Here is a 19,321-nt window from a genome sequence, read left to right as displayed (position 1 = left end):
CTGTCATTGTAAATAAGAATTTGTTCTTAACTGACTTGCCTAGTTCAATTTAAAAAATGGACCATGTGCTACAATGTCATCACTATAGCCTGTACAACAATCCTAGCAGTTTCAAAAGTTTTCCAAGGTGGGCATTTGATGTCACTTTCACAGGGGTGCAATGAACAACATTCATTGTGAATTGCTTGTGTCAATTCTTTGTTGTTATGTTATGTTTGACCACAAATCAGCAGTAGGAGGTGGCATTGATCAAGGTAGGCTGACATGTTTTTACCTGTCCTTTGATGTCCTGCGACTGGAGAGAGATTGGGTTGAGATCAAGCATCCGATTAGCCACCAATCACCCCATTAAAAGGTGGAAAATATGACCAATCACTCCATTCATATGGTGAATATGATATCCCCCACGTGGCTAATCGGGTGCGCCAAGGTGTGACCTCCTCATGTTTCTTGTACTCAACTCAGATGGGACGGACATATAGTCCTTTTAGGATATATTTAGTTTAGTTAACTGCCTAATAATTGCTAGGATTTTCCCCTAGAGTAGGCATATATTCTACAGAAGTCTTTAGAATGAATTATTAGAATGAAATGAGGAAACGGAGGTGTGTCAATTCGAAGAAACGGTAATACAAGTAATACAAGTAATACACCTCTGTGTCATTTCCTGCCGGAGAAACTGCGTCCAGTTACTTCAACGACCGATACTAGTCTGATAACACACTTTAGTTTTGCGGTTATGTCTTATAATTTAGGTTAAAGGTAGATTGCTGTTTTTTTTAAATCTAAGAATAAGTATCTCATTGTTATTTCGGTTCCTTAAATTTCGTGGATTTGTATTTGAAAACGCATGATGTTGACTTTTTGTGGTTCACTGACATTCCTGATGGTTTTGGTCACAGCGGTTTCCACACTGGGTAAGTTGGTTAACCTGAATGAAAACTTAGAAAACTACATTGCTTTGATTGAAGAATAGTGTGGGTTATTATTCTGATTACAAATAGGAAGGGATGATTTGCGGTAATAGGCTTAGCTATGTAATAATACTGTAATAACAATTTTGTCTGTAGGTTATCTTTTAAAGTCATGGTGTTTTGGTTACTTGTAATAATTCGACACACTATGTACTAAATCAGCTCACATCATCTTTTGTCAGTATCCTAACCTCGAAATGTCCCCAAATGATGTTAGAAAAATACAAATGGGCAGTAATTCTGAGAAGTCTGCATGTGTTTGAACCTGCCCTTAGCATAAACCGACTCTACAGGCAACTCCCCATTATGTCTCATCCGCTCCTCAATTCTAACTATTAAAACCACAGGTTGATGAGTCTTGTATTGAATTCTAACATACAGTATGTAGGCAACAATTTGCTTAGGACATAGCTGTTAGATAAATGTACTTTGATCTTACATTAGCTTACCTAAACTATAATGAAATGTTAACATCAGATTCCGTGGTATCATAATAAACCAAAGCAAATTGTATTAGTCACATGCGCCGAATACAACAGCCCCTAACCAACAATGCGGTTAAACAAAAATATGGATGAGAATAAGAGATAAAAGTAACAAGTAATTAAAGAGAAGCAGTAAAATAACAATAGCGAGACTATATACAGGGGGGTACCGGTAATGCAAATGGTCTGGGTATCCCTTCGATTAGATGTTCAGGAGTTTTTTGTCTTGGGTGTAGAAGCTGTTTTAGAAGCCGCTTGGTTTAACACGGGTGGTTTAACACGGGTGTGGTGTGTGGCAAATCCCTGGACTGGTTATCTTCTTGAGTGCTTGCTTAAACTGTTAAACACATAGCCCACCTATAATTTAGCCCAAACAACTACCTCTTTCCCAACTGTATTTAATTTTTATTTATTTATTTATTTTGCTCCTTTGCACCCCATTATTTTTATTTCTACTTTGCACATTCTTCCATTGCAAAACTACCATTCCAGTGTTTTACTTGCTATGTTGTATTTACTTTGCCACCATGGCCTTTTTTGCCTTTACCTCCCTTCTCACCTCATTTGCTCACATTGTATATAGACTTGTTTATACTGTGTTATTGACTGTATGTTTGTTTTACTCCATGTGTAACTCTGTGTCGTTGTATCTGTCGAACTGCTTTGCTTTATCTTGGCCAGGTCGCAATTGTAAATGAGAACTTGTTCTCAACTTGCCTACCTGGTTAAATAAAGGTAAAATAAAATAAATAAAATAAAAAACTCTTGACCTGACGAAGAAACGTTGTCAATAAAAGTGGTAATTCAATGTGCAGACCTTTCTGTTCTTTTCAAGTAGGCTCATAAAACAAACATTAGTACTTTACTGTGATAAGCATGAACAGGACAATGCTTCGGTGCTTTCTGAAATTGATTGTGGGTAAGGCAGTGTTGCAAAATGGGTTTAATAGTTTATGAGAAGGACTTTTGAAGCAATACAGACGGGCAACAATGTAGCCCAACTCACCTGGACAAAGTAACACTCTTATTTGCTTCCTCATTGCTGCCAATATTCACCTGGCATTTTCAAGGAGGACAAAAGCAGTGTCTTTATACATTACAATTGGCTCATTCATCCCCCTGTAACTATTCCCCAGGTCGTTGCTGTAAATGAGAACGTGTCCTCAGTCAACTTACCTGGTAAAATAATGGTCAAATAAATACAAATAAAAAAAGTTAATGGAGATCTCTGGTTGAGATGAGAGTTGTGTCGTGTCGTTTGGTTGAACATATAGCTGTCTAACAGAAATTGCCCAAGGTGCTGACATGAGGAAGTTAGTGTTGCTCAATCACACTTTGATAAACAAATTGTTTCATTTGATTTAGTGTGTATAGAGGGGTTGGTTATTTAGCAACAAAACCGACGCCTGAACAACTATGGGACAAAACAGACAGGGTTGGCTTAGATTGTTGACAACATAAACTATATTCATCCTTCAAATGTTTATTGAAAACAAACTAAATCATATCAAAGCGCTTTCTCCCCCATCGGTGGAAGTGCATCATTTTCATGATGCGATTGATTGGGATAGAAATCTGTGTGTTGTTGTGATACTTGATAGCCAGATAGTTAGCAACAATTACAAGAAGCTGCCATATGGGGAATCGTAGGTGGCTCGTTTTGTCTTGTTATTGATACCATCCCTTAGAAAAAAGATTGCAGTTCTGAAACTGCAGGAAAGGTGCAGTAACTGCAGTCAACTGTGGTATTTTGGACCCAGTAGTTGCAGAATAATTGCAGTGTACTGCAGTTGCACTGGAAAATTACTGCAGTAAAAAAAAGAAGTTATTTTGGAAGTAGTGTTTGCATCATACTGCATTTATACTGCACTCTAACTGCAATTATTAACTGGGTGGTTCGAGCACTGAATGCTGTTTGGCTGAGCCCTGAATGCTGATTGGCTGACAGCCATGGTATATCAGAACGCATACCACAGGTATTACAAAACATGTATTTTTACTGCTTTAATTACATTGGTAACCAGTTTATAATAGCAATAAGGCACCTTGGGAGTTTGTGACGTATGGCCAATATACCACGGCTAAGGGCTGTGTTCAGGAACTCTGCGTTGCGTCGTGCGTAAGAACAGCCCTTAGCCGTGGTATATTGACCATATACCACACCTCCTCAAGCCATATTGCTTAATTATACCACAGTGTACTGCAGTTATAGTACACTCTGACTGCAATATATTTTCATAAGGGATGTTTTGAGGTGTTTTGACTGTCATGTCTATGCTAAAATGTGCTAGCTCGTTAACCATCAACTGTAATGATGTATTTGAGAGACAAGTGCTCATTGTGCAAATGTATTTATATTTTCAATAAGAAAAATAATGATTTGTTCTGTAGTCTAGATGACACCAATGGGGGATTGCCTTATTTAGCTTATCCATGGGGGTGGTTACGGAGGAAACAGGTTGCATCATCTCAGGGGCATCAACAAGCACATACTGCATACACTCAATCTTCAAAGTTTAGATCACATTTGAAATTATACCTATGATTGAATACATAACTTTACCAAGACAGGTGGAACTGTTTCGCCTTTGCTCCAAAGCTGTTGCCATGAACAACCAGTCGAGTCAATGTACTCTGGTGAAGGTTCCCTTGGTACTAACCCTCATGAGCAAAGCCTCAAGATGTTAACACTTAGACTACCTGCAATACAGGTTCTTCACCTTGCCTGCATAAGCCTACTAACTAAATGTAATGTCTTCTTTTCCTGGACAGTTCCACCTCCAGAAAATGTGACAGTGAGCTGCAACAACTTTCAGACAACTGTTTATTGGAACTACAGTGAACTGCTTCGTCAACCTCTCTTCAAATTGAAAATAAATAGTGATCTCAAGTGAGCTCTGCTGGTATTCTAATGAGTAGTAGCTACTACAGGCTACTGCTGACTTGGTTTTGGATGACTTCATAATGGCTTACATATGACATATACACCATGGTAGGAGGCTGGTGGGAGGAACTATAGGAAGATGGGAACATTGTAATGGCTTGAATGGAATGGTACAAAAACACACATAAAGAACATGTTTGACTCCGTTCCAGAACTCCATTCCAGCTATTACGATGAGCCCGTCCTCCTATAGCTCCTCCCAATAAGTTCCTCTGATATACACTGTGAAAGAACAATGAGGGACATTGTCCCGGACACAGATTAAACCTAGTCATGAACTAAGAAGCATGTTACAATGGAGATTCAAATATATTTTAGTCCAGGACTAGGTTTAGTCTGTGTCTGGGAAACCGGCCCTGAATGTTTATTCATGTTTGTAATATCATGCTTTAATTGTTGATGAAATATGAGTTTGTCTAACTATACTGAACAAAAATATAAACACAACCTGTAAAGTGTTGGTCCCATGTTTCATGAGCTGAAATAAAAGATCCCAGAAATGTTCAATACACACTAAAATAATCTTATTTCTCTCAAATTTTGTGCACAAATTTGTTAACGTCGTTGTTAGTGAACATATCTCCTGACAGTTGTATCATATAAAGAAGCTGATTAAACAGGATGATCATTAAACAGGTGCACCTTGTGCTGTGGACAATAAAAGGCCACTCTAGAATGTGTAGTTTTGTCACACAACACAATCACCTCATGTTTCAGCATGATAATGCACGGGCCCCATGTCACAAGGATCTGTACACAATTCCTGGAAGCTGAAAATGTGCCAGTTCTTCCATGGCATGCATACTCACCAGACATGTCACCCATTGAGCATTTTTTTGGGTGCTCTGGATCGACGTGTATGACAGCATGTTCCAGTTCCTGCCAATATCCAGCAACTCTGCACATCCATTGAAGAGGAGTGGGACAACATTCAACAGGCCACAATAAACAGCCTGATCAATTCTGTACAAAGGAGATGTGACGAGCTACATGAAGCAAATGGTGGTCACACCAGATACTGACTGGTTTTCTGATCCACGCCCCTATTTTTTTTTTAAAGGTATCTGTGACCATATCTCTATTCCCAGTCATGTGACATCTATAGATTGGAGCCTAAATAATGTATTATATGAACTGTAACTCAGTCAATTCCAGTGATTTCCTTATATGAACTGTAACGCAGTAAAAATCTTTGAAATTGTTGCATGTTACGTTTATATTTTTGTTCAGTGTATATCATTTGATTGAAAAGAATAGCATCAGATACCTTAACCACAGGGATTAGCCTGTTACTTGAAACGATATCCTAACAGAGGTATCTGCTTATTCAACTATGACACATGATCTATTAACAGTTTCTAACTCTGTTTGTTGGTTGAGTGCTGTCTTTCTGTTAAATGTATCTAATGCTCACTGTTTTTTTGTAGCCTTAGTTTTCCACTGGATTCCACTAAACAGCATCATTATGACCTCTCCCCCTTCATATGGAATGCTAAAGAATTGGATCGCTACTTTGTGACTATAACGGCCAGTGATGAAACGGAGGAATCGGCATCTCTGGAGTCCTCGATATTCACATTTAGTAGAGACCTTACAGCTGACATCAAGTGTAAGTACAATGTTTTCAAAAGTGGGTTTTCAAAGTGAGCATTGAAAGCATACCAATATATTTCCTCCTTGTAAGAAATGTGATTTTTTGGGGACATAAAAAATGACATCCATCCAAGCAACAGAGAGGTACAGTATCAGTCAAAAGTTTTGACATACCTACTCCTTCAAGAGTGTGCAAACTGTCATCAAGGCAAAGGGTGGCTACTTTGAAGAATCTCAAATATAAAATATATTTTGATTTGTTTAACACTTTTTTGGTGTTATTTCATAGTTTTGATATCTTCACTATTATTCTACAATGTAGAAATTGTACAAATAAAGAAAAACTCTTTCATGAGTAGGCGTGTCCAAACTTTTGACTGGTACTGTGTAAATATGACAAAATCGAAGTACTGTAGTCCTCCTCCAGGTCAGTATATTGAGGTAGTCCTCCTCCAGGTCAGTATATCGAGGTAGTCCTCCTCCAGGTCAGTATATCTAGGTAGTCCTCCTCCAGGTCAGTATATTGAGGTAGTCCTCCTCCAGGTTTGTATATTGAGGTAGTCCTCCTCCAGGTCAGTATATTGAGGTAGTCCTCCTCCAGGTCAGTATATTGAGGTAGTCCTCCTCCAGGTCAGTATATTGAGGTAGTCCTCCTCCAGGTCAGTATATTGAGGTAGTCCTCCTCCAGGTCAGTATATCGAGGTAGTCCTCCTCCAGGTCAGTATATCTAGGTAGTCCTCCTCCAGGTCAGTATATTGAGGTAGTCCTCCTCCAGGTTTGTATATTGAGGTAGTCCTCCTCCAGGTCAGTATATTGAGGTAGTCCTCCTCCAGGTCAGTATATTGAGGTAGTCCTCCTCCAGGTCAGTATATTGAGGGAGTCCTCCTCCAGGTCAGTATATTGAGGTAGTCCTCCTCCAGGTCAGTATATTGAGGGAGTCCTCCTCCATGTGGGTATATTGAGGTAGTCCTCCTCCAGGTCAGTATATTGAGGGAGTCCTCCTCCAGGTCAGTATATTGAGGTAGTCCTCCTCCAGGTCAGTATATTGAGGTAGTCCTCCTCCAGGTCAGTATATTGAGGTAGTCCTCCTCCAGGTCAGTATATTGAGGGAGTCCTCCTCCAGGTCAGTATATTGAGGTAGTCCTCCTCCAGGTCAGTATATTGAGGGAGTCCTCCTCCATGTGGGTATATTGAGGTAGTCCTCCTCCAGGTCAGTATATTGAGGGAGTCCTCCTCCAGGTCAGTATATTGAGGGAGTCCTCCTCCATGTGGGTATATTGAGGTAGTCCTCCTCCAGGTCAGTATATTGAGGTAGTCCTCCTCCAGGTCAGTATATTGAGGGAGTCCTCCTCCATGTGGGTATATTGAGGTAGTCCTCCTCCAGGTCAGTATATTGAGGGAGTCCTCCTCCAGGTCAGTATATTGAGGTAGTCCTCCTCCAGGTCAGTATGTTGAGGTAGTCCTCCTCCAGGTCAGTATAGCCATTACTGCAGGCTTTTTCTCTAACTCTACTCTAATACCCTTTTCATTTTATCTCAGGCAAGTTGGATTTCCCTGCTGTAAAAGTGTCAATGAAGGATATGGAGGTCACAGTTAGCTTCGACAACCCTTACCACCTGTACACAGAACTGAAAGAGTCTCGCATACGTGAAGATGACAAACACTTCCTTTACCATGTAACCTATGAAAATGTAAGCATGATAAAAATGTCCCTTAATTGGTTACAATCTACAGTATACATACAGAGGGTACACAGTGAATAAGTAATGATGACTAATGGATACTTAACGATGGTGTTGGCATTAGCTGATTTACTGGTTTCATATTCTTTCTTCCGTCAGCAGACTGAAGGCTCTTTTAAGTGTCAGATAAAAGACAAAGTCTGTCGCCATCACTTCACGGTCCGGGAGAACAAGGAGCAGTACTGTGTTAGTCTGGAGGGGAATGCAATGAGCCACAAAGTGATGTTCAGCAGAATAGGACCCATCTGTGGCAATGAAGACAGTAAGTACACTACCTTTGTTGACATTACATTTGTTTGTTATGTCTGGTCCAAGTAGGTGCTATTTAATTCTAGCGTTTTGTTTGTATGAATTATTGCAGTTTTGATGAATTATTATAGTCAAAATGAATAATGGCTATGGAAAGTTCTCACAATGACATGGTGTGCTAGTTAAGTGATTCAGTGACTGATATGTTTATCTATCTGCAGAAACAATTTCACTGAAATCATCTTTGCTCATGCTTTTGCCATTGATCATCATTGGCATTGTGGCCTTTGTAGTCTTTGTGACAATAAGGCTCTGCAAGAGAAGTATGAGGAAAAGAAACTTGTCCAATTTTCCAAAGACTTTGGTAAGCACATAATGTGTATGGTGGGTAACGTGCAATGTATGCATTATGTAGAATGTGTAAAATATAGTGTATATTATGTATACAGCAGTAGTGTGTCGTATACTATTTTCCCCTCTGGGACAAGATCATCCTATCCGATGCTTTTGCTTGTTGCTAGAACAGTATATGTTATCGGTTTCTTTTCTGGTCCAAAAGAGTAACCATACACCCTGAGCTGACTAATCTCAATTTGGCTATGTATTATTGTTTCACAGGCTTCAATCCTATCAAACCCACATGACAAGAATATAATGCAACTGCAATGCGAGATCATAGCGCACATCAGTGGCATAGAACCAGCTACCACCACATCCCAGAGCATGTTGGAAACTTCCGAAGAGGAGGAGGAACCGACCACCAGCGTTGGATTTTCATCTTACCTTCAATACCCCATTAGTTCTGGGCAGGTGGGAGAGGGCTTATTTGACAGAAGAAGCCAATTACGGTCTGAGCTTCTGAAGGTGACACAGCCATGCTCTGTGCTGCTGTGTGGAGATGACTCAGAGGAATCAGACTCAAGGACATTGGAGGTGGAGGACATGGATTCCCCAGCCTCTGGCTATAACAGACAACACATTCCTCTACTGGAGGTGGAGATGAGTGCAGGAGATGTGGTGGTGCACTATGGCTCCACCTGAGCACCTCTGATCTCAGGCCTCTGTAAATCACACCTTTCACTGTATAGATGAAAGACAATGACTTCACAGAACTGGTTTACCTAGGTACACTGATACACAGTCGTGCCTCACTGATTTTCAATCACGTCTTCAGTGGTGTAGCTCTTCATTCAAAGACTCAATCATGGACACGCCTACTGACAGTTGTGGCTGCTTAGTGTGATGTATTGTCTTAACCTTCTTGCCCTTTGTGCTGTTGTCTGTACCCAATAATGTTTGTGCCATGTTTTGCTGCTGCCATGTTGCTACCATGCTGTTTTCCATGTGTTGCTGCCATGCTATGTTGTCATCTTAGGTCTCTATGTAGTGTTGGGGTTTCTCTCATCGTGACTTTTGTCTTATAATTTTAGATAACGATTAACACTTTGAATATTGTTATTTTCTGTTGTTGTATTTCTTTTTTTATGGTCCCTGTGAGATTTCTGGAAATCTATCGCCAGTCCAAATCTGTGGGCTGAACTAATCCTCAGTAAACTTTACTCAGGCTGTAAAAAACTTTTGGCTTGTTGGGCATTGAAATATAATTGAATGACACACTACTCCAAATCAAACACTCAGTATTTACTAAAGATATCCACTGACTTTTATTTTCTGTAATTCCTCTTGACAAAACCCCCCCAAGAAGAATCTTTAGCTTTATTGTATAAGGTAGAATGGTTTGTGAACTGCACTCTGATGATTGACATGCTACCTTCAGAACAGTTCTATAAAAAAAAAAACATCGGAATTACCCTGGTCCTAGATCTGTTTGTGCAGTCTTGCAGACTCTTACTGTGACGACCATAGGGGTTGGGGAGAGCTCAAACAGATCTGTGACCAGGCTACATCAATCTCTGAACTCTTCGCAAAGAATGTCACACGGCCCATAGTCCTCGTGTTGGGGTCCTCTGCAAAATGGCAGTTGCAGGGTTGTTGTTCATCAGTAAACCAGTTAAGAGGATGAGCACAAAGTCAGTCCCAATTCATCTTCCATCTGGGCAGCTAAGACAGCTTTAGACCCTGGACGTTGGAACGCAGGTTCAACATTTGTTTCTCTTGATAGACCTTTTCCTGTTTGAACGCCTCTTTGTTGGCCTTCTTTTCTGTTCTTCGCTCCTGTAGAAACATACAAGCAATATGGTGTCAATGGTGAAGAACAAAAAGCTTTCTGCAAGATATCTAAATACTTGAACCGTATTCATAGATGACACTTACAAAAAATATCTATATATAGAATGTGATATATATATATATATATATATATAGAGAGAGAGATATATAGTGATATTTAAATGGAGCACACTATGACCATTGTTCCAGGAGCTTTTTCAACTATTTTGTTACCCACCCAATAATAAATGAATTCTCTACATGAACAACCAGTAGGGAGGGCCAGACAGATCTATTAGTCGTGAGTATAGTAACCTACCTTGCGCTCCTCTTTGATAGCCCGTTTCCTGGCTTTCCGCTCCTCCTTGCTCTCCTCGCGAGGCCGGTGCTGTGTGGCGACGCGGGGCAGGTCTGAGTCGTTGATACGCTCCATGCGCTCAGCCTGCTTGGCTGTCAGGCCCCTCCCGGGAAGGACGTCCAGAGGAATGCCTGTCCTGGTGGATACTCGGATGGGCTTGGCCTGATTAGAGAACACAGAAATACACCAGGACAGGCATCTCAGCAACAATGGCCCTGAGCTGATGCCTTGAATTCACAACTTAGTAGCTAATGTTGTGTAGGAAGACGAGCTAAAAGCCTCTCAAAATGTTGAACGTTAGACATGCAACTTAATACGTGACAATGTATTTCTTTCTGTTATCTTCGCTCAAACAACCGAGGAAAACATTTTTTACCTTTGGTGGATCTTTGATGATTTTTGGATGGTTATACAAATTCGAATAGGTACCTTGGATAGTAAAGAAAAACAAAGGATTTCAAATATTCATAAAAAAAGAAAATGTAGTAATTATGGTAATAAACATCTAGCCAATTCGTATGTCATCAGAACAGAATTATGTCATCAGGCATGTACTACAATGGTAATCTTAAAGTGTTAGTTACTGAACAGACAGAGGTAATAGCAACACGGTTAGTAGACTCACTTACTGATAATGGTTTCACAGTCCCACTTCTCTGCTGGTGCCGTCAGGACAATGGTCTCCATCTCCTGTTCCTCTTCGTCCTCATCTTCCTCCTCCTCCCTCACCACTGGCAGCTCTTTAGGACCCAGGGCGTCAGGCCTCTGGTAGCTGAAAGAATACAGTTGATTCAATTACTGTCATTATCTATAGTTAAACACACATACAAAGACTTATAATCCATTGTGTCCAATGAGGACGTCCACTTCGGTCTTTATCTAAGAGTATTGCTATGTCTATAGAGTTACACTCACTCTAACTCCTTCTGTTTGAAGTAGTCTTTGATGACCTCCTCCAGGCGAGCACTGTCTGGCTCGATATGCCCTTCCAGCTCAGCGTTGTCCAGGGCCCCAATCTCATCCTCGTCAAACTGCTCGAAAAACTATGGGAGACAGAAACAAGTTTGGAAAATGATACAATGATATTAATTGAAATAATTGTTTGAATTAAATGAATATCATTAGTTGAAATCAGCACCTGAGTGTAGGGCTGCTGCGGGTGACAGTATTACCGCCACACCGGTGGTCACGAGTCATGGAGCCAGTCAAATTCCACATGACTGTTTAGTCACGGTAATTAGGCTTCTCCAAGCTGATGCTGCTGGTCATTAGTAGCCTACCAAACTACCTGGTACTCAGCGCTCAATTTTCCCTCTAATCACTCTGACATCAATGCAAATGTATTCAAAAATGTAATCAAAACACTTCATGAGAGCCCATGAGCTCATGTTGCGCAACATTTCCATAGGCTATGCAATTGGGGGAGAAAACAGAGTGATGGCCTCTATTAAAAAGAGGATCCCATCAGCTTTCTATAGGCTAGCCCTAGTACATGTATTTCTCATCATTCCTAATATTAAGCACATTGCTTCTCTTTATGACAGGAGTATAGCCTACCTGGCTGGCATGAAAATAAACCACGGGGAAAAGCGTCCCCCATTCGCTATTTACTAAGTGCATAGATGACATGTATTTTTCCCGCTGCCCGTTGACACATGATAATGGTCAAATCTAAATACAAATTCACACATATGTTATTTAGCATATGTAAAGACAAGATTAAATTAAGAATAGTCTGATGGGTGACAATATTAGCCTATCACTTGTGAATCTTTTTTTGTGTGACTTGTTCGAATCATAGTCACACACCTCATGTAGCCTAGCCCATCGGCCTATATGTTGTAATAAGGTTTGTATCGCAACTAAAGTGGCCAAATAACTTCTTAAAATTAGGCACATTAATCTGCTTTACAAGGGGTATAGAGCCTAACTGGCATACATAAGCAGACATAAGTTTGGGAAAGATAATTTACACCATACAAATGCACCTTAATAATAAAAGCACTACATACATAATCCTATTTTTGGTCACTTTTGATGGTGTTTTTCGCTAATGGAACATTTGCGCTTAGAATGTGAAGAAATAGCTGAATAGTTTATCAACATTTTAAGCTAAATGTTCTGATCTGTTGCTTCACATTGCATAAAACAGTTTTTGTTGATGCTAGTGGTTGTATTAATTTGGGATCCATTGCATCCCACAACTGTCCCAGACTATGTTTGGAATATTTATTTCTCGCACAAAATAGACTTTTGTACTATGGGGGATAGTAGATAAACATAGGCTAGTGCTTTGGCTGTTCTTTAGGCCTACTCATCTTTTTGGCTGACAAAAAGTAAATGTGGACAGCTCTTCCAAGATCTTCAATATGCACCTCGGAATTGGATAAGGACGCCAGCAGTTGCGCATGTCTTAACTTGTAGCCTGTGAACAAGACCCGGTCACGTGACGGAGAGCCGTGTGAGTGAGAGACGCTTCAGATTGCGCAGCGCACTCAGGGAGAAGGGCACAACGCAGCACTCCGGGCTGCAAAAGGCATGGATTTCTTTAGGGTGCATTACGGCCACAAAGGGGATGCCGCTGTGAAATCCGAGGCATTATCAAGTGCTTGTCGAATTGTCAATGAGAGGCTATTGGAGTGTGTACAGGTTGCAGAAAAAAAACTAAGCAGAGCTCATGCATTTTCAAGCAACTTATTTAAAATCATCAGTCTCATCATGCAGCCGTACAATGTATTAAAAATCAAAACATAAAACCCAAACGTATATTAGGCTTCTTAAAATGTGGAAGACATTGAGAGATACCGTGAGACCAACAGTTATTTCCTTGACAATCAACAACTGACTTAATTGTGACCTCCACAGCCCTCTCACAGTGTTTATGCTGTTAGAACAGCCAGTCACTCACAGTTTATCTTTACCTAAGGTCACAAAATGCAACCCAGGTCCAAACCCAAAAAGGATGTCCAGGGCTCACTGACCTTCTCAAAGCGGTCGTCCAGCAGCGTGAGCTGTTCGTTCCTCCTCATGACTGACGAGGTCATGGAGTATTCTGTGAAGCGAGTTTTCGTCTCCTCGTCCATGAACATGAACTCCCTGGGGCGCCCCTCGCCATCCTCATCACCAGAGGCAACGTCCCCCTCAGAGTCGCTCTCTTCTTCCTCTGTATCCTCCCACTCTTCATCATCGTCACTGCAATGAGCGAGACAGAGAGAGGTTTCCAACAGCACAAAGAGCCTTGGGAGAGCACAGCCTTATTGGGACACGACTTCAATTAGCAGATATCAACCAGCTCTCAGTAAGAAACTGAAACCACAAAAAGCAATCCTCTTTCTCAACAATTGTAACTTGATTGGTATAGCTCAAATTAAATGGGACTAAGGGTTGGTAAAAACAAATGAAACTGATATAAAATATATATTCTTACCCCACGCAAACAGCTCCATTGACATCGTTGGCCTTCAAAATGAAATCGTCATCCAGCATGTTGTCTGGGTCGTCAAAGTCAAAGTCCTCATCGAGAGCAGCTACGATGTCTGGGTCCATGTCCAGCCTGGGTCCTTTGAGACAAAACATTTAATTTTTTTATTTCACCTTTATTTAACCAGGTAGGCAAGTTGAGAACAACTTCTCATTTACAATTGCGACCTGGCCAAGATAAAGCAAAGCAGTTCGACACATACAACGACACAGAGTTACACATGGAGTAAAACAAACATACAGTCAATAATACAGTATAAACAAGTCTATATACGATGTGGGCAAATGAGGTGAGATAAGGGAGGTAAAGGCAAAAAAAGGCCATGGTGGCAAAGTAAATACAATATAGCAAGTAAAACACTGGAATGGTAGATTTGCAGTGGAAGAATGTGCAAAGTAGAAATAAAAATAATGGGGTGCAAAGGAGCTAAATAAATAAATAAATAAAATAAATACAGTAGGGAAAGAGGTAGTTGTTTGGGCTAAATTACAGGTGGGCTATGTACAGGTGCAGTAATCTGTGAGCTGCTCTGACAGTTGGTGCTTAAAGCTAGTGAGGGAGATAAGTGTTTCCAGTTTCAGAGATTTTTGCAGTTCGTTCCAGTCATTGGCAGCAGAGAACTGGAAGGAGAGGCGGCCAAAGAAAGAATTGGTTTTGGGGGTGACTAGAGAGATATACCTGCTGGAGCGTGTGCTACAGGTAGGAGATGCTATGGTGACCAGCGAGCTGAGATAAGGGGGGACTTTACCTAGCAGGGTCTTGTAGATGACATGAAGCCAGTGGGTTTGGTGACGAGTATGAAGCGAGGGCCAGCCAACGAGAGCGTACAGGTCGCAATGGTGGGTAGTATATGGGGCTTTGGTGACAAAACGGATTGCACTGTGATAGACTGCATCCAATTTGTTGAGTAGGGTATTGGAGGCTATTTTGAAAATGACATCGCCGAAGTCTAGGATTGGTAGGATGGTCAGTTTTACAAGGGTATGTTTGGCAGCATGAGTGAAGGATGCTTTGTTGCGAAATAGGAAGCCAATTCTAGATTTAACTTTGGATTGGAGATGTTTGATATGGGTCTGGAAGGAGAGTTTACAGTCTAACCAGACACCTAAGTATTTGTAGTTGTCCATGTATTCTAAGTCAGAGCCGTCCAGAGTAGTGATGTTGGACAGGCGGGCAGGTGCAGGTAGCGATCGGTTGAAGAGCATGCATTTAGTTTTACTTGTATTTAAGAGCAATTGGAGGCCACGGAAGGAGAGTTGTATGGCATTGAAGCTTGCCATGAGGGACAAGAGTTAACTTGAAGAATTCACTGATTTAGAATAATGACCTGGCCATAAAACAAATAACCCAAAATGGCATCTTTCTGGAGTTTGGTTTTGTTACTGGCAGAGGCCTCTTACCTGAGATGGGGGCAGCTTTGTTCAACATTCCCACCTCCTCCTCAAACTCTGACGCAAACACAGAGGAGGGCAAGTTGAAGGAGACGGTCTGCTGAAGTTTAAAAAAAAAGTTTAATACTTTCATTTATCACAATTACCTCAAATAAAACTGCCTACCCTACGCACTGTGGCTATAAAATGCAAAGTGGTTATTCATAGAAATGTAGTCATGATAGCTAATGTTGCCCCCACACCCCATCCTATAGTCACTCGTACCACAACCTACACAATATGATTTTTGTTTTTAATTTAACCTTTATTTAACTAGGCAAGTCAGTTAAGAACAAATTCTTAATTACAATGACAGCGGGTTAACTGCCTTGTTCAAGGGCAGAACAACAGATTTTTACCATTTCAACTCTGGGATTTGATCCAGCAAACGTTATGTTAATGGCCCAATGCTCTAACCACAAGGCTACCTGCCACCCCATCGTGAAAGCCACTGTCATGTGTTGACATGTCACAACTGGGGAAATTTGATCTCCCAAATTCCAGCCTTTAAAAACGAATCCAGCTATCTACAGTGTTAACAAAGGACCAGATAATTTTGCCTTGTATTTACACCATAAGCAGTTTGGTCCAATATATAGCCCAAACATTTTCACAACCGTTCCACTCAGCAACAACCACTGGACCTCCTGCTAAACTTACAGGAGTAACCTTTTCCTCCTCCTCATCATCATCATCTTCCTCGTAATCCCCATCCTGGAGGTCATGGGTACGTTTGCCTCTCTGTGATTTGCCAGATGAAGCCCACTCTACAGGCCGAGCCGTTTCTCTCAGGTGCTGCAGATAGTTGTAGTCATCGTCGAAAAACACCCCAAACTCCCTCTGCTCCTCTTGCCGCTTCTCCACCTCCACCTGAACACAGACAGTGGTTACAGACTGACACAAAACATACAATTGTGCACATAAAGCAGGATTACACACACCAAATATCTTGGTTGTCCTTGGTCAATGAATATCTTCAACAAATATGTTTTTGACTTGAAGATTAACTCTTCTACTATGATAAGTAGCCTAAATATTGTAACCAATGGATGTCTTTAGATGAAAACTGTGACCATTTCTTCCATTGCAACACTAAATACCTTAGTACATGTACCAGACTTTACTAACACAGTGGTTCCCAATAAGGGGTACTAGAACCCCTGGGGGTACTTGGTCTATCCACAGGGGGTACTTGACAAGACTCTCAATCAAATGTATTTATAAAGCCCGTTCTACATCAGCAGATGTCAAAGTGCTATACAGAAACCCAGCCTAAAATCCCAAACAGCAAGCAATGCAGATGTTGAAGCACAATACTCAAGACTCATGAGACCATAGGTCCTACAGGTAAGATGCACACGAGAGGTACTTCAGTGGTACTCAGGGCTGAGCAAAATTCAGTTGATGGTACAGTGAGTACGTTTTCTATGCAATACTCATGTAAACACCTTACTCTGTCTTAATCGACACAAGGTCATAATCGATGTAAACATATGCCGATTAAAACTTGCTTTTCTGAGCAATCTTTCAAATTATTTGGGCATGTAAACACCTTAATCGGCATTCCAGCGGTGTATTTGATCTGCGCTGGCAAGCCTCCTTTATCACGAATGAAGTGAGTATGGTGCAACTGAACATATGCGTCTTACAAGTAGTTTTCACATACAAACTTTACATGTTCGAACTCAGAATTAAATATGCTTCCCGAAAATAACATGTTCACTGTGGTAGAACGTTTATTTTGATTAGCGATTTTCGTCATTTATCAGAGCGCCAACAGGTAGCCTTTTCAGACGTGTCCATGTAAACGGATTAGGGGAATTGTTCTTCTTGGAAAACATGTATACGTTTTAATCAAATGTATATTAATCTGACTATCCACAATCTCATTATTTTGTGCGTGTAACCATACTCAGTAACCGGAAAAGCTTGGGAACCACTGTACACGTTACCTTTTGTGCGGGTAGGAGGACATGCTGCGGTGCTTTCTCGTCAGCAGCGAGGGGGTCCCTCTGACTTCTGTGGACCAGGTGGAAGGTCACCGCTTTCTTCTTGTCAATAAATGCCTTCTTCCTTTTATTAGGCTAGAAAAGAAAGGCATGTAGATAATGTAACTTGTTACATAGTCTTAGGGTCAACTGTATCAGGCTCAGATGCAGCAATATGTCAGTGACCTGTGTTGAGTGGTCACTGTTCATCACAAGCCTTTTGTATATGAGGATCAGGCAGTACACAAAGAACTGTTTTGAAATGTAAATTGTTGTTGATGGACTAGCTAGTTAGCTAACAACAAACACCAACACACAAGCTAGTTGGTTGGCTATTGCTAAAGCTATCAATCTCACCCATATTTGAAAGAACAGATATTAACTAACACATTTGGTTTAATAGTCATTGACAATCACAACAGTTGGTATTATGTATGTAACGTTAACGTTAGTAAGTTAGCTACTTATCCGTCGACACATATATATATATATATATATAGCATGCTAAGCTAGCAAAGCTAAAACAACATTGGCAGCTGAAAGTGTGCTTACCATAGTTCAATTGGACCGCTGTAAACACACGTCAAAATTATTTTTACAAAAACGTTTGTTACAGTTTATTTCGCGCTAAAAGTGTAATTTACGGGGATTTAAATAGAAAAAATGGTCAATGTTGTTTATCCACGACGACTCCTTCCTCACACGCTGCTTCTACCATTTTTGGAACAAACCATTTCACAGGACTAAAGGGGTGTAGTTTGTTCACTTCATACACTACATCAGATTGCTATACATTCTTGAATTTGTATTAATATATTATGTTGCCAAAGTATGTATTCTCTGTATGAAATAATTGTTAATTGAAAACCAAGCAAGTGGAATGTAAGTAGCCTGGCGGGTAGGAAGGAGCGTTGGGCCAGTAACCGAAAGGTTGCTGGATCGAATCCCGAGCTGACAAGGTAAAAATGTGTAGTTGTACGCAAGGCAGTAATTTTGTATAAATATATTATTCTTATTTATTTTTATTAACAAATCAATACAGAAAGTACATGGGGAACACAAGTATATATAAATAATATACAAAGGACAATTGGGCTGGGGGGTACAATATCACATTACACAAGGACCTTTAAGGGACAGACATACATTTATAATTCTAACAGCTTTTTTGTTAGAGTATTTAATTGTCTTAAAATATAGTTCAATTTCTTTTTGTAAGGTAAGAAAATGTTTTGTTTAGAAATATACATTTGTGAATATGAAATGTGGCCAAAAGAATGAAATTAATTACATAAAATTGTTTCAACTTATTTCTATCGTAGGTAAAGAATCCAAGCAGTACATCTCTCAACAATAGTGTAAAATCTTCATAAATGCGTTCAATTATAAATATACTGATGTCTTGCCACAGTTTCCTTACATGAATACAATGCCAAATGCATCACGGTGTCTGGGTGGTCATTACAAAAGGCACAATTTTAATTTTTCTTAAACTTGTTCATATAGTGGTTGGCAGGATAATATTTATTAATAATTTTAAAGTAAACTTCCTTAATTTAGTTAACAAGTAGGTATGTGTGTGGCAACATCCAAACTTTTCCCCCGACAGATATTATCAATAAAACCGTTCCAATAAGGCGGTTACCTTTTGTGCGGGTAGGAGGACATGCTATCCATAAGGTATGGATAGATACAACATACTGCTGAAACAAGGTTCAAATCGCTATGTTGTTGAATGGACCAAATGAGAAACAAATCTCTCCTACAGATGAGTCAACAGGATTAATGGAAGGTAGGTTCTGAGGGTCAGGTATTGATTGACAGTTCAATTAACCCACTGTTCCCCGGGCGCCGATGACGTGGATGTTGATTAAGGCTAAATGCGGAAGACACATTTCAGTGGAATGC

The 19,321-nt window shown here is 40.4% G+C and overlaps 2 protein-coding genes across 4 annotated transcripts; one reads left to right on the top strand and one right to left on the bottom strand.

Moving 5' to 3' along the window:
* Positions 1–489: 489 nt before the first annotated feature.
* On the top strand, positions 490–9,606 carry ifngr1 (interferon gamma receptor 1). 2 transcript variants are annotated; one of them, XM_024442383.2, is made up of 7 exons: positions 490–917; positions 4,232–4,349; positions 5,831–6,012; positions 7,536–7,687; positions 7,841–8,000; positions 8,209–8,351; positions 8,606–9,606. In XM_024442383.2, exons 1-7 carry the CDS (start codon positions 851–853, stop codon positions 9,026–9,028), a joined length of 1,245 nt encoding a protein of 414 aa, XP_024298151.1. In that variant the 5' UTR covers positions 490–850; the 3' UTR covers positions 9,029–9,606. The 2 variants fall into 2 exon arrangements, with proteins under 2 accessions (XP_024298151.1, XP_024298150.1); XM_024442382.2 differs by having other exon boundaries at positions 492–917; positions 7,838–8,000.
* A 26-nt stretch (positions 9,607–9,632) lies between these two features.
* LOC112265248 (protein LTV1 homolog) lies at positions 9,633–18,154 on the bottom strand. Of its 2 annotated transcripts, none has more exons than XM_024442380.2 (11): positions 17,966–18,154; positions 17,378–17,509; positions 16,086–16,295; positions 15,396–15,486; positions 13,942–14,074; positions 13,496–13,706; positions 11,430–11,557; positions 11,144–11,286; positions 10,891–10,943; positions 10,476–10,676; positions 9,633–10,162 (listed from the first exon to the last, which is right to left on the bottom strand). In XM_024442380.2, exons 1-11 carry the CDS (start codon positions 17,966–17,968, stop codon positions 10,049–10,051), a joined length of 1,419 nt encoding a protein of 472 aa, XP_024298148.1. In that variant the 5' UTR covers positions 17,969–18,154; the 3' UTR covers positions 9,633–10,048. The 2 variants fall into 2 exon arrangements, with proteins under 2 accessions (XP_024298148.1, XP_024298149.1); XM_024442381.2 differs by having other exon boundaries at positions 15,396–15,483.
* Positions 18,155–19,321: the final 1,167 nt, after the last annotated feature.

This window comes from Oncorhynchus tshawytscha, linkage group LG02, assembly GCF_018296145.1.
Source record: "Oncorhynchus tshawytscha isolate Ot180627B linkage group LG02, Otsh_v2.0, whole genome shotgun sequence".
NCBI classification, from domain to species: domain Eukaryota; kingdom Metazoa; phylum Chordata; class Actinopteri; order Salmoniformes; family Salmonidae; genus Oncorhynchus; species Oncorhynchus tshawytscha.
The sequence above is the reverse complement of the archived record's forward strand: the minus strand, read 5'-3'. Positions and strand labels throughout refer to the sequence as shown.